At 47.3% G+C, this 15529-nt stretch overlaps 1 protein-coding gene across 10 annotated transcripts in view; it reads right to left on the bottom strand.

The window, feature by feature from the left end:
* Positions 1-599: 599 nt before the first annotated feature.
* Positions 600-15529, bottom strand: part of fmnl2a (formin-like 2a) — a 50940-nt gene continuing 36010 nt past the window's right edge. For 2 of the 10 annotated variants that reach the window (XM_030344233.1, XM_030344237.1), the window contains 18 exons: positions 15367-15477; positions 14650-14799; positions 14240-14341; positions 12957-13296; positions 12408-12581; positions 11682-11702; positions 9886-10010; positions 9475-9677; positions 8866-9100; positions 8495-8563; positions 8242-8322; positions 7934-8063; positions 7458-7621; positions 6947-7048; positions 6658-6753; positions 6368-6488; positions 3564-3610; positions 600-2807 (listed from right to left, as the gene is read on the bottom strand). In XM_030344233.1, the coding sequence (XP_030200093.1) occupies positions 2802-2807; positions 3564-3610; positions 6368-6488; positions 6658-6753; positions 6947-7048; positions 7458-7621; positions 7934-8063; positions 8242-8322; positions 8495-8563; positions 8866-9100; positions 9475-9677; positions 9886-10010; positions 11682-11702; positions 12408-12581; positions 12957-13296; positions 14240-14341; positions 14650-14799; positions 15367-15477 (2277 nt within the window). In that variant the 3' untranslated portion in view covers positions 600-2801. Of the gene's footprint in view, positions 2808-3563; positions 3611-5147; positions 5278-6367; positions 6489-6657; positions 6754-6946; positions 7049-7457; positions 7622-7933; positions 8064-8241; positions 8323-8494; positions 8564-8865; positions 9101-9474; positions 9678-9885; positions 10011-11681; positions 11703-12407; positions 12582-12956; positions 13297-14239; positions 14342-14649; positions 14800-15366; positions 15478-15529 lie in introns of all 10 variants that reach the window. The other 8 variants (XM_030344228.1, XM_030344232.1, XM_030344231.1 and 5 more) reach the window with 5 other exon arrangements.

Genomic DNA, 15529 nt, shown 5'->3' with positions numbered 1-15529 from the left:
TCTATAGGCCCCTGTGGCACGGCCTAAGCTTTTGTCCTTAATGGCATTTTTTCCCCCTTGCATTACTTTTAGTTTAATACTTTAAGTAGTTTTTTGAAACCAGTACTTTTATACTTTTATTTAAGTAAAAAGCTTGAGTTGATACTTCAACTTCTACAGAAGTATTTTTAAACGCTAGTATTTATACTTCTACTTGAGTAATGAATGAATACTTTTGACACCTCTGCTTATATATGAGGCAATATTATTGAAAATGTCGCGTTATAGCGAGTAATTGGTGTGAGTAATAGGAGGTGCGGGGTGAGAGCATGTGAAGACGGTAATTTGAGTGAGTCTGACGCTCAATGTGTTGGCAGCTCTTCCATAACATTAAAATAAAACTGCTCAGTTCATGTCCGTGTCGGCAGCTCTTTCATAGCATTAAAATAAAACTGCTCAGTTCATGTCCTTCCGAAGTTTACTCTCAACGCACGAGAGATATCCATTGACATGTGATGTGCTTTACGGGGATGCGGAACCTAAATTGGCAGTTTATCAAAATTAGGTGCAAAGGATATTTCTGTGCCAGGAACAAAACAGCAGTGAATTAAACAAACATCCATTCAATGTAAATAGTTTAATTGATCGTATTCATTAAGAATCCCGCCTAACGTAAAAAAAAGAAGTTATTTTAAGTATTTTATAGTCAGCACACAATGCCTAAAATACAATTCTGATTTAAACAGAGACATGCCAGTATTATCCAGTCCAGGAGAAGAGATGAGCAGGACGTTCTTCAGAGAACATGGTAATGCACAACATGCTTTAATGGGTTATTTTTGGTCCAGAGAACAGAATGGATCACAACGTTGCACAAGCCAGCGACTGGAAAACAACCTTATTCGAACCGGGTACATCAGATAAGAAAGGCTAAATCGATTTCATGTCAATGTTCCATTGCTATCAAACCATTATGTTCTAAATTGGCAGTAACTTATTTAAAAAAATAAACAAATGTCAACATTGAGGTCCAAATTAGATATAAAATTTAACGCTATTCACACACTCAAACAGTGTATGAAACCCTTGCATCCCGTGCTGTGTGCGTCGCTGGCTTAGTGTAGTTTTCTGATCCACTCGGTATTTAATGAAGTGATCCAGTATGAGAAGCCTTCATAGCACTCTACAATAATGATTTGTTAGGCTATTGTTTTGGTTTAATTAAATATAAGAAATGAAAACAACTATAAGTTAATAACATTCAAATTGTAGAGCACAAAGCATTGTAAACTTTTGTTTAAACAATATTTACAATATGAACCTCACGGGTCATATGAATTAGGAATTAAAAAAAGGGTACAACAAAATTTACGTTTGTAGCAAAATATCTGTACATTTACAAAACTTTGTTTTTTTGTTTTTTTGCCATGTCGACGTAGAGGAGCCGTCATTAACTGACATTCTGCCAAATGGAAAGGTCACATGAAACAAAAACAAACATTGAAAGCTAGAATGAAACCTTTTTAGTGGTTAAATACTATACAATAAAAAATACAATAAGGATATGAAGATGGCTGCACTGATTCCAAATCCCCTTTGAACAATTTCAAACAAACAAAAATAAAGTATTTCGATCCCCCTTTCCATCGTGTATTCATCACATGGGCTTCAGTGTCCTGGGTACACTCTGCTCATAGTGAACACTCTGGTGGTATATTCATGTATTGACCCACAACACAACTGTATTCAAACAAAATGGAGGACACACTAACATCGCATCACTGTGATGGGACAGCCTCGTTCTCTCCTCACCAAAGAATAAGCTTTGAATGAGTCGTCCGTACAGTCAAGCATACAAATGATGTGCAATATAAAGTTCACATTAACCTGGCCCCATCCTCCAACAACTCATATCCCTCTTGAAATAATTCAAAGTCACCGTGGCACGGTCCTACCAGACCTTTTCTACGATTTTTCGAATCATCGCTTAAATCTCAACAGCTAATACTTTGATAAGGAACCCTTTTGGAGAAAAAAAGATTGAAAAGCCATTTTGTTTTGAAAAAATGCTTTTCAAGCTCGTTGGGTCATAGGAATCCCTGGAGTCTTGGAATGTGCTTAAGTAATGCGGCCTTGGATCCTCGTGCCAGAGGGTTCCGGAACTGTCACACGGAATGCGTTCCATACATTCTGTGCAAGTTCCAATTCTTCTTCCCAGTATCCACTGCCCTGCTACGTATCACCGTATCATCCAGTTGGTTCATCGCATCCCAGATGTCTTAAGGATTTAAAGCCTGGTGGTGTTTCATGGATTGTAATGACTATCGACAATTGGACGAAAAACGAACCGAAAACTAACAACGTTATGACATCACATGAAAAGTTCAGGCACTTTGCAAATTACTTTTCTTTTCTTTTTAACATTGCAGACCACTCTCCCACTCCCTCGTCTCCATCGGTCTAACCCCCCCCCCCCCTACACCCAAGTCCTTCTTATTCCAGAGGCCACTCCTACGCCAGAGATTCATTGTCTTTTCGTTTTCTTTCATGTATATATTTACATATTTATCTCTGTTGGTTGCTAGGAAACTCAGCAGCATCCTCCTCCCGGCATCTTCCGTCTCACATCCATCCGCTCTCTCTCTCTCTCCCCCTCTCTTTCTAAAACCATCGCACGTCCCTTCACCCATCCACATCACATCTTCCTGCGGTCCCTCGTCACATGACCACCTCCCCGCTGTTGATTGGCCGCAGGCTCTGGTCATCGAAACGCCGGCGGCCACTGCGACGCACGCCATCGGCTCGCCTGTATGGCTGGTTCCTCAGATCTGGTGTGCGTGTGCGTGTGTGTGTGTGTGTGTGTGGTGGGGACACAAAGCAGGGGTCAGACATATCGTGGGGTCGAGCCATCGCTGACGTCCAGTCTAACAAAGCAGCTTGAGTTTAAAACGCAGGGAAACTAAAACACGATTCTCTCTCAAGTCTCTTGCTGACATATCATTTAAAATAACTACACTGGGGGGGGGGGGGAGGGGGGGCTTTTGATGTTGCCTCCTTGCCAAGATGGAGAGAATAATCCAGTTAGGTGTTTGGAATGATATTTGGCCAATGCTTTGCTGAAATTGTTGGAACCAAATGCGAAAAAAAGTTATTCAAAGTGATGAATAATGGGGGGGATGAATAGTAAATAGAAATATGATCAGAGATAAAAAAACAGGTGGCGAGGTGACTGCACATCATGGTGGGGGGGAGGGAGGAGAGAGAGAGAGAGGGATGGAGGGAGGGAGGGAGGGGGGGGAAGAGAGGGAGGGGGGGGGAAGAGCAGGAGGGAGGGAGGTGAGAGGGGGGAGGAAAGGAAGGAGGGGAGGAGGGGAGGAGAGCAGGGGGGGGGAGGAGGGGAGGAGAGCAGGGGGGGAGAAGAGGGAGGGGGGGAGGAGAGTAGGGGGGGGAGGAGAGCGGGAGGGGGGAGGAGAGGGGGAGGGGGGGAGGAGAGCGGGAGGGGGGGGGGGGGGGGAAGGTGGAGTAAAAAGAGGAAATGCTTGCCAGGTTTGGGTCACATCCAGCACTACAGAGGATTTCCTTACCCTCGAGTAGACAGTGGGGAATATAGTAATATTATTCTTCTTTAGGGCTGGATGAGAAGAAGACAAAATGGAGGTTAAAATGAATAAAACAAAGACGGTAAAGCTATGGCGATGGGGGGACAGGGTCCTGCTAAAGCATCCCGCACTGGGGCGGGCAGAAGCATTGCGGTCTGGCAAAGCGAGGGAGGGCAGAGGGCGTGGGGGGAGATTGAGTAGGCCGCTGGCCAATGAACTTACACCAAATCACAAAGGGGCAGGGCTTAATAGACATGGCGAGCTTGAGCCTGTTAACTGGCACAGAGGACGGCGAACCGAAGAGGCAGAAGCTTTTACTGTTTGTTTTAGTTTCCTTTGTTTTTAAAGACTCAAGACTGCTTTGCAGAGAGGCGGACCAGCACGACAGAACAAACCAAAACCCCATTTTAAAACACAGGGTGAACACAGAGTGGTTATGAGTGTTTAGATAACAAGGCGACGACACCTCCCCCAAGGCATGCATGCAACCACCCAATGCGCACCCAATAGAAAGCAAAAATGGCAACTAGGTGAGGTGCTTTTCCACTGGCGGCAGTTGGCTTTTGTTAGTCGGCAAGCAGTGAACACAAAACAATCAGGGACTTTCAAAACACCCCCTTCATCGTCTGCTGCGGCACAACACTTCATGCGTCATGTTAGAGATTAGGACCTTGTCACGCCTGCCAAGGCAATGAAAGTCATGTGACAGGAAGGTGACCTATCAGCAGATGGCCGAGCAAAGCACAAGGTAAGAGGTACGAAGGGCAGCAGGGATGCATTGTGGGTAACAACGGCGGAAGGGGGCTTTGCATGCGAGACATTAGCAGAACAGCAACAGCGATGTCCTCGTAAACAAACAGTGTTCATAGAAACAGGAGTTGAAAAGCATCATATTATATTTATAATATATAATACCAGAGGCGATAGCTCTGCAGAAATCACCGCATTAGTCTTAGAGGCATGTTATTGGTTAAAAGGTGACAGAGGTTAGAATTCATTATCTTCTGTCAGAATGGAGAGATGCTATAAAGTCACTAAATATTGTTATAATATTTATATATCTAGAGACGTGTTAATCCGTTTATGGTCAGCAGGGGGCGACAAACATCGTATATTTCGACGACTTAAAAACAGTCATCTCATGTCAGTCCGGATAAGGACGACCTCGAGGCCCCGCCTCGAGGTCGTCCCGTGTGACATTTGGGTCTGCTGCGATTCGCTACGATGATAAATATATCTTCGTATATATTTTCACACGTATTTTCACATGCATTAGGAGCTCTAGACTGTTATCCCACCACAATGTCATGCTGAAAGGGGAGAAAGACCCACACACATGCAAACACACACAAACACACTCAAACCCACACAAACACTTTCAAAAGTACACAGTATAACACCATCTATCCCCGGTAGTATTCCCGAGACGGGTCGGCTCGGAACACATGCACAGGTTACCGGCGACGGACAGTGAAAGAAAGAGTGTGTTAAGGCGCCAAGGCAAACAAACAAACACACACACACGGAGAGAGAGAACGAGAGAGAGAACGAGCGGTGTGTTCCAGCAACCTTGGTGCGGGAGGAGCGGGAGCGAGCGTTCTACAAGCTTAGTAATGGTACTCGTCACTGAGGGCGGGGTCGCAGAAGAAGCGCGAGCCGCGCTTGGCGGTGCGCGCGGTGAAGGGCACGGTCTTCAGCACTGTGGTGACCGGGAGGGACAGAGGGAAAGACAGCCAGAGACACAGGACAGCGTGAGGAGAAGCAGTGGGTTGAGCTGGTTAATGTTCCCCCAAAACAACAGCAACCACAACGACTGCCATCGCCGACTGGTTCACATTGTGGAGCACATCCTAAACTGAAACTGCATTCTAGAAGGGTGTGTGTGTGTGTCTGTGTCTGTGTCTGTGTGTGTGTGTGTGTGTGTGTGTGTGTGTGTGCATCCTAAACTGAAACTGCATTCTAGAAGGGTTTGTGTGTTTGTGTGTGTGTGTGTGTGTGTGTGTGTGGATTTGTGGGTCCGCCCGAGCAGAGGGCAGCTAGAGGGGGAACCAAACTATTGTGTTACTTGTCTATAGTCTTCCTACACAGTACTGTTTTGAGGTTACTCTTTCTTTAATTGGTTTGAGAACAGCAAAGTGTTAACGGAAAAGCCAAAAGTTTACACTCTACTTTTGGGCATTTTCCATTTAATTCTGTAATTAGAACGTGTAGATGTTGAAGATTATATATTATCGTACGTATATTTATTGGTCCATGACATTATTGTACTATATATATATATTCAACATCTACAGGTTCAACTTCTACTGGAACATCAACATGTTCATGTAGATTTTGAACCAGAACTCTGCAGTTAGGATAGTCAGTGTAACTCAGGTCTAAACTACACTTACAATTTGGTAGTTTTAAGATTGTTGTTCATGTCCAAACCTGTGAATGTACAGCGTGGTCTACCGCACGTACCAAACTAATCCACCAGCAGGTATTAATAGCAACAATGACACAGTTTTAGTGGGCTCAAAACGTGATTGGATTAGCTACGTCGTAAAAGCATGTTTACACATGACAATACGTGTTAAATACAGGCTTTTATTTTGAAATAATAGCAGAATTGTTAAAAAAAAAAAAAACGCTTGCGTATCGTTAGTTGGCTGAGATCCCCAAATTATTGCCTGAATGTTGGGCACAAGAGAGGACCTGCATGCATTTATCCCAGAGAGAGAAAGAGAGAGTGAGAGTGAGAGTGAGAGTGAGAGACCCAGCCAGGAGGCGGGGCCAGGTGAGCGTACCTGTGATAATGTCTTCGATGGTTCCGTCCTTCCCTTCGTAGACATGTCGGCTGTCCTTCACCTGCTTCTTCCGCAGCTCCTGGATCAGCTCCCGCTGTGGATGCTTGCTCTTGGAGGGGGACTGGACACACACACACACACACACGGCTTTAGAACATCAGTTATGTCCAATAATCCCCTGCAGTGTCAACGCTCATCAGTGAACCTAATCTCTGTCTGTCTGTGTAGGTCTGTGTGTAGGTGTGTGTTTGTGTGTGTGTTAGTGTGTCTCTCTCTCTGTCTGTCTGTACCTTCTTGTCCTCCTCCATCATGGCCTCCTGCTCCAACAGCTTCTCCATCAGCATCTGCTCCTGCCTCTTCCTGAACTCGTTGTCCTCGTCCGCTTGCTGTGTACACAACACACAAACACAAAATAAACAAACAATGCAATGTCGACGTGTGTGTGTGTGTGTGTGTGTGTGTGTGTGTGTGTGTGTGTGTGTGTGTGTGTGTGTGTGTGTGTGTGTGTGTGTGTGTGTGTGTGTGTGTGTGTGTGTGTGTGTGTGTGTGTGTGTGATGATGGTGGTGGGGTTGACTCACCCTGTAGGCCTTGACGAAGCGTACAAACACAGGGAAGAAGACCGATGGGGGGGTGGTCTTGCTGTTTTCGCCGAAGAACTTTACCGCCTCGTCAAAAGCGTCCTGTCGGAGAAAACAGTAAAACAAAAGAAAAAAGTGTCAATCACTGCACTCCAACCCTAGCCCCATCACCCTAACCCTAAAACCAAACCCTAACCCTGACACCTAACATCAATCCATAACCCTAAACCATTACCCTAAAACCAAACCCCAAACATTTACCTTAACCCTAAACCAAACCCAAACCCTGTTGAACCCCTACAGCTGCCCCAGACGCCCGCTGAACTGGGCGATCCAGGATCCCTCACCCAAACCCCAACACTAACCCTTACTATAACCCAAACCCTAACTCAAACCCTTACCTTATCCCAAACCCTAAATCTTACTCTAACCCTAACTCTAACCCTAACCCTAACCCTATCCCAAACCCTGACCCTAACCCAGGTGAGCCCCCACCGCGGCCCCAGCTCACCTGGGCGATCTTGGCGTCCTCCTGCAGCTTGCGCAGCTTGGCCTCATTGAGGGCGATGAAGTCCTTGAGCATGGTGTTGTGGCCGTGCATGCTGTACTCCCTCTTGGTCAGGTCCATGCCCCGCTGCAGCTCCCGCACGTCCAGAAGCACGTTGTCCAGCGACACTGTACACACACACACACACACACACACACACACACACACACACACACACACACACACACACACACACACACACACACACACACACACACACACACACACACACACACACACACACACACAATAAGGCCATGGCAACAACATATATGCATATATATATTTTTAAATACGGTTTCAATATATTCCTCGAGGTAAAGAACATTTCTGGTTTATTTTAAGTGCAACATATTTCTCGGGTTGGGGGCCAACAGCACCTCCACAAGTGGGTCACAGCAACGGCAAAGTTTTTCTCCTGGAACCTTCTAGAACCTCACCTGCCGCTGCCTTCTCCACATAGTGGATCTCGTTGTAGAACAGAGACACCTGCTGGTACTTCTCCCGCACCACGTTGGCGATGTAGTGCAGCAGCGTCTGCTTGCGGTCCGTCGACTTGGTGTCCAGCAGCTGAACATAAAACAAACGAAGAGAAATCGGGTTCATGAACATTCACAGTCACCTAGCGGCCATCTTTGTTCTGATCGCCAGCTGGGTGGGGACAGGAAGTCCCGGAGGAAGGCCCATATAAGGCTTGAATGTGCCGTAGAACACTGGCGGATTTGAAGGGAATGAGGGAGGGACGTACCAAGTCTAAACTCTGTAGTTTGAATCCGTACACGGCTCCTCGCTTGCCACTGTTCATGTAGTTTCCCAGCGCCAAGATGATCTGCAAATAAACATTAATCAATAATCAAACAATCATTGATCTGTTTATCAATCCCAGATGGGACATTTGGGATATGCATGTGTAGATATCAACATCTTGTATCGTCCGCTCGTTTCTGATCTCAGAATCGTCCCTACAGTCACACGTCACACCGCCGGGAGTGTGTTCTCACCTCCAGGATCTTCTTCAGCTTCTGGGACGACTTGATGGACACGGAGGCCGCGATGACGGCATGGAGTTGCTGTGGGTCAGAGAGAAGACAACGTTAAGACTAGATGTAGCGCTCAACTCTCTTTCCCACTCTGATGACCCAAACTAATCACAAACAAATCTTAAAAGACAATACTTTTATAATGCCAGGAGAAAATCTGTTTTACAGCAGCAAGAGCGAGAACACTTACTGACGGAAAACTCATGTTTTTCATGAATTTGTTTGTGGCACAATAACAGCCTCATTCGTTTCCTGCTAGTTCAAACCCTGCGTTGCTTCCTCCTGTACAAACCCCAATGCTACAAAACAAAAGCGTCTTCTCCGCATCTCACCGGCGTGAGCATCTGCACGCTCTCGGTGAAGTTCCCGATGAAGGCCATGATGGTCATCTTCTGCATGAGCCGCTCGATCTTGCTGAAGTGCATCATGAAGCGGTCCTCGTTGGTCAGGCTCTCCAGCGGCTTGCGCTCCTTCTCGAACTGCCGCATGATCTTCACCTCCGTCTCCGTGGGCTGGAAGCGCATCAGGCACTCCACGTAGTCCACGGGCAGCGCGCGCAGGTCGAAGCTGAGGGCGGGACAGGGACGCAGTGATTAAGGATAGCCGACGTGGTTACCTCTTTAGCCCATGTGGCTCACAGCAAATTCACATCTAGTGTCGTTAAGGAGAATGTCGTGGGGGGGATGGGCATCGGCATCTTGTTCTAGGGGGCCTACAGTATATATATATATATATATATATATATATATATATACACTGTAGGCCCCCTAAATCACATGTAGCTTTAGTATTCCTGATCATTTACATCGACATATTCTTAATCAAAGATAGTTTGATTAAAGTGCACCAACGATAGTCCACACCCAAACAACAATTCCCAAACCATGCATATCGCGTGTAAAAAAAAAAAGAAGCAGAACTCTTATTTTGAAAGGGCTTACATTTGGATGGACTTGCTGATCTCCTCGGGGGTCTTGCCCACCTTCCGCAGCGTGATGGCCAGGTTCTTGGCCCGGTTGGAGTCCAGCAGGGACACCTTAGTGGGGCCCTTCTGGGACACCTTCTGCTTGCTGGAGATCACGTCGAAGGCCTGCCCCTGGGCCTTGGTCTTGAACATCTCCTCAAACTCGTCCACGTTCAGGTCCTGGAAGGGCACAACAGTCAACCGTTAGTTCTGCTCGTCCCCATCAGCTCCAAGGGACTGCGTCCGTAGTGAGACTCTTAATATTGTGTATTAAAACACGTTTGTTTGCTTAACATCTCTAGCTATTATTCCTGTGAGTAAAGTCTACTTTTCGTCAAATAAATGTAGAGCAGACTGCTAGTTCTACAAGCCCAGTAGGAGGCGCTACCTCCAGTATTCTCTCGTCGTCGATCTCGTTGAAGACGGTGCCGTTGATTTGGTTGGGCTTCAGTGCCACCCAGTTGAACACGGGCATCCTGAACTTTGTCTTGATCGGCTTCTTGATCTTCACGGCTGGGCGGCACAAAGAGAGGTTAGAATTTAGCATTTGCTCTCTTTACCGGGGGAGACGTCAGCTGCATGCAGACACACACACACTCTCACACACACACAAGACACGCACACACACACACACACACACACACAGACACACACACACACACACACAAACATGCAGAAGGGGTCTGGTGTTGGAGCTGGTGGTGGTGTAAGATAGAGTGGAGGCACGACATGCATACTGCAATGACCTTCTCTGAGACATTAAATATATATTTGGTATTAATGTAGTTTCAAAATCATCCCAAAGTTCCCCTTAGCTTGACACTTTCCATGTCCCTGCTCTTGGTTCTGAATAAAATCTAGAAACATATCCTCATTAGGGGAGATTCAACTTTTGAAACTTTCGTATCGTACTGACTAACCTAGGGCTGCTCGATTATGGGAAAAATCATAATCACAATTATTTTGGTCAATATTGAAATCACGATTATTCAAACGATTATCTTTGAGTTTGAAAACGTGTTGTATTTATTCACCATGTCTCTCCCAAAAAAAAACGTTGTAACTGAGAACTTTGAAATTTCGCGTTAAAAAAATACACAAAAGTCAAAAAGAAAATGTTCCAATCTAAAATGATATATGTGTCCAGCTGTTCTGCCCTTTCTATAAATCATAAAAAAATAATTAAAAAATGAAAAATAATAATTAACAAAAAATCGGATAACTCGATTATGTTAATTTTCTGATCGTTTGACGCTAAAATCGTAATCGCGATCAAAATTCAATCAATCGCCCAGCCCTAGACTAACCCTAACCCTAGTTACCAGGGGGTGCTAGCTACCTAACCCAGCTAGACGCCAAACTTGGCTTTACACCTAGCCCAGCCAGATGCCTAACCCAGCTAGCTACTTAGCCTAGCTAGATACCTAGCCCAGCTAGATACATAAGCTAGCTAGATACCTAACCTAGAAAGATACCTAGCCAGATACCTAGACCAGCTAGATGCCTAACCAAGCTATAGGCCTTATTAAGCTAGATACCTAACACAGGTAGATACGTAACCCAGCTAGATACGTAACCTAGCTCGATACCTAGTTTCTCCAGACATTTGAGAAAAGTCCTGACTGATTGGCACGGCCTCAATGAGGGGTTTATATCAGAGCCAGCAGGGGCTGGAGATAAGGGATGGGAGTGAATGTGGTTGGAATGTGGCAGTCAGGTTTTGACACAACACATTCACAAACGGCCCAAAACACACACACACACACACACACACACACACACGCTTATCTATTGCCATCATCGGCCTGCTACAGCAAGTCCTGCGTCTCAGCCTACTAGCACTATCATTTTTAGGTCAACAGTAGCACTTAAGTCTGTGGCTCACAAATACACACAAAGATATGCACACAGACTGAAACGGACAAGGACTCCTAGCTACAGGGTCGACCCAGAGAAGAAAATCATGCAGTTTGAAACATGGTATTTTTAGAGATTTTTTAGAAAAATATGGTTTTGGTCATTTAGTTTTGAAGGCACATGATTCATCCACTTATACATGGTATATTCAATGTGTTTTGGAGTGAAAATACCATTTTCCAAACATAGACAGACAGAGAAGGTGGTCTCGACAGACAGCAGAGAGGGGAGAGTAAGGGGAGGGGTTGAAGACTGAGGCAGACCTACAGAACAGTTTGATGGGTCCCTCTGGAAGCCGGACAAAAAAAAGGTTGAAAGAAATTTAAATAGAAATTATTTGCGGAATGAAAGCAAGCATCTAGAAAAGCCTCTACATGCAAATCCCTCTTAAAGACATGTTCCACTGTGTCTCTACTAACGGGAAACACTGGTTTTCAAAGTTATTCACAGTTGAAGTTTGGAGCGCATTCCCACGTCTCCGCGGCAGTGGTGATAAAAGCCCCACATACACATTAACACTCAGGCATGCAGGGCAAAGCCAGAGGGCTCCACAGTGTGTGAATCCTGGTTGACTGTTCTCTTTCTATCACCCGCAACAATCTCAGCACAAACATATTGGCGCCCGAGTCACAGATAGCTGCTCCCCGGTGAGTGAGCGAGACAATGCAGCCCATCACGCGGTCGGACCACTCCGCACAGAGCTCTTTCACATCCGGCGCTGTCCTCCACAACCCCCCCCGAAACTGGGCCGGTTGGAAGGGCCGAGATAGAGCCGAGATAGGAGCCCTTGTTTGAGATTGTACTGATAAAAGCCAACCGAATAAAACCCCCCAAACAATCAGTTCCCGTTTGCCGACTTAAAACATGGTAAAAACTAATCTTGCACCGCCAAGATGTGATCAAACAACCCACACTTCACGCGCAGATGCCTTCATTGTGTGCATTATGACGTCATTCCATCAGGAGTGTTTTCACAGCTCCAGGTGCGCTCACCTGCGAGGCCGGAGTTCATGATGACGGTGGGCGTTCCGCCGCCTCCTGGGAGTGGAGGGGGAGGCGGGGGAGGTATGCACCCCCCCGACGAGGGGAGGGGAGGAGGAGGAGGTGGGGGAGGAGGGGGAGGTGGCGGTGCTATGAGGGAGTCGACCGGCGAGCTCCCGTTTGGCACTGAGAGAGAGAGATAGAAACAAAACAAGGAGGAGGGAGGGGGGGGGGGAAAGAGAGAGAGAGAGAGAGAGAGAGAGAGAGAGAGGAACGAAGGAGAAAGTTAGAACGATTTTAGGAAATGTAAAAACAGAAAATGGCAAATCAGAGAAAAGGGCTAACTATTCTTTTAACCTTTCCCTAATTTAATCGATAAATGTAGCTTTAAACACTCTGCGATACATTAAAAAAGCTCGGATTTCATACTCCAGTGGGCATTGTTTTACGGAACCACCAGACAGTGACTAATGTCCATTTACAAGATTGCTTTAGAAGCGCTCCCTCCTGCCCTCTAGTGGTCAAAATGGAATGAATGCCGCTTTAACAACATAAACCTACACAAGCCGTTCATAGGAGGAGGTGGTGGAGGAGGAGGAGGGGGAGGTGGCAACGGGGCCAACATCATGTCCCCCGTATAGTTCAGGACTCCGCCTCCTGGTACCCCGCCCCCCTCCACGCCGGGCGGTAGCGTGAGCGCGCCGGTGGGGGCGGTGCCGGCGGCGCCCGGGGCCAGGACGGAGGCGTCCCCGTGGCCCTTCTTGTGGCCCTTGAGCGTGCCCTGCTTCTCCAGCTCCTGGATCTTCTTCTCCAGGTTGCCCTGGCGCTGCAGCGTGGCGTCCCGGTCCTTCACCATCTGCCGCAGCGCGTGCACCTGGGAGCTGGTGTCCTTGTACACTTCCTGTTTCCGGGTTCATGGGGCGGGAGGCGGGACAAAGGATGAGGATGAGGATGGTGATAGTGATGTAGGTGGAGAGGATTTTAGGATGATTAAACAATTAATAAAGTTGATTAATGAAGTGAAAGACTTCTTGTTCATTGAAAGTTAACATCTGGGCAGATGAGAGTTTTTGGTGAGTTCAGCTCAGAGTTGAGGTCGAGTTGGTGATTGTATACATTTCTAAGACTGGGAGGAGACTGGGAGGAGACTAGGAGGAGACTGGGAGGAGACTAGGAGGAGACTGGGAGGAGACTAGGGGGAGACTGGGGGGAGACTGGGGGGAGACTAGGAGGAGACTAGGAGGAGACTAGGAGGAGACTGGGAGGAGACTGGGGGGAGACTGGGGGGAGACTAGGAGGAGACTGGGGGAGACTAGGAGGAGACTGGGAGGAGACTATAAGGAGACTGGGAGGAGACTGGGGGAGACTAGGAGGAGACTGGGAGGAGACTATGAGGAGACTGGGAGGAGACTGGGAGGAGACTGGGAGGAGACTGGGGGGAGACTGGGGGGAGACTGGGGGGAGACTAGGAGGAGACTGGGGGGAGACTAGGAGGAGACTGGGGGGAGACTAGGGGGAGACTGGGGGGAGACTAGGAGGAGACTGGGGGGAGACTGGGAGGAGACTAGGAGGAGACTAGGAGGAGACTGGGAGGAGACTGGGAGGAGACTGGGGGGAGACTGGGGGGAGACTAGGAGGAGACTGGGGGGAGACTAGGAGGAGACTGGGGGGAGACTGGGGGGAGACTGGGAGGAGACTGGGAGGAGACTGGGGGGAGACTGGGAGGAGACTGGGAGGAGACTGGAAGGAGACTAGGAGGAGACTATGAGGAGACTAGGGGGAGACTTGGGGGAGACTGGGGGGAGACTGGGGGGAGACTGGGGGGAGACTGGGGGGAGACTGACCCGGATTACTTCCAGGTCCTTGTTCCGCTGCATCAGCTGCTTCTCCAGCTCCACGATCTTGGACATTGCTTCGTTCTCCGTGTCCTGTAGCTTCTCTGACAACTGTCAGACAGCAACAAGGGAGTCAATGAGTTATATATGGATGAAATTATCGTCATCCTCGTCGAAATCATTATTATATAATAATAATAATAATAATAATAATAAAAGAAAAATAATAATAATATATAAATTAAAATACAATTATAAATAAAAACAATTGAGCAAAAAGTAGAAAGACAAAATTCGTGAAGGCAATAAAATATAAATTGTGTGATCTATGAATGCCTCCATTAAAACACATTAATGCACATTCGATTTTTTACTATGGAGAACTTAGGAGAACCATAGATGCGGACGAGGGTTCTCACGTGGGACATGTTCTCCTCCAGCTCCTCTACCCGCTCCAGGGCGGCGTTCTTGGTCTCGGCGTCCTCCAGCAGCGCGCCCACGTCGAACACGTTGTCCAGGTACGCCTGGATCTGCACCTGCAGCTTGTCGCTCTCTGTGTGCTTCAGCTTCTGCAGGGAGGAAGCACCACAGACAGACAGACAGACAGACAGACAGACAGACAGGCAGGCAGGCAGGCAGGCAGGCAGGCAGGCAGGCAGGCAGGCAGACAGACAGACAGACAGACAGACAGACAGACAGAGAAACACACACACACGCAGACAAACACACACACACACAGACACACACAGAGACACACACAGAGACACACAGACACGCAAACACACACACACACTTTTAGGTTTGGGATGGATATTCTGAGAGTCTTCTGAGAGTCAAACACGTAGGAATCTCATTGGGTCTGGCTTCAGAGAGCTCAGATCATTTAAATAGAGTCGGAGCTGAAGAGAGATCACCTTTAGCTGTCTCTTCAGAAAAGTTTGGTCGTTGATATTGTTTGTGGGTTTATAGCTTAGTGCACATGTTCTTCCATCGTTTCTTCCTATCTGTTTGATAGACCTAGTGGGCTATCGCGGATAGTGTATCGTGGATACACCTTACATCCTTTGAGAACCCGTTCGGGTCTGTATATTATCATCTCTTTCTGCACTAGGTTCTTCCGGTCTCCCCCAACTCACGTCGAGGTACTCGTCCAGAAACAGCTTGGTGAAGTCGTACTGCAGGTGGACCCGGAAGTTCATGTCCTCCACCGAGTGGACCACGATGTTGATGAACTGCATACACGCCACCTGGAGGTAGGGGGGGTACACAGCCTTGAGGTAAGCTCGGAAATGGGGGGGG

This window comes from Gadus morhua, chromosome 20 (genome assembly GCF_902167405.1).
Source record: "Gadus morhua chromosome 20, gadMor3.0, whole genome shotgun sequence".
NCBI classification, from domain to species: domain Eukaryota; kingdom Metazoa; phylum Chordata; class Actinopteri; order Gadiformes; family Gadidae; genus Gadus; species Gadus morhua.
This window is presented reverse-complemented; position numbering and strand designations above follow the sequence as displayed.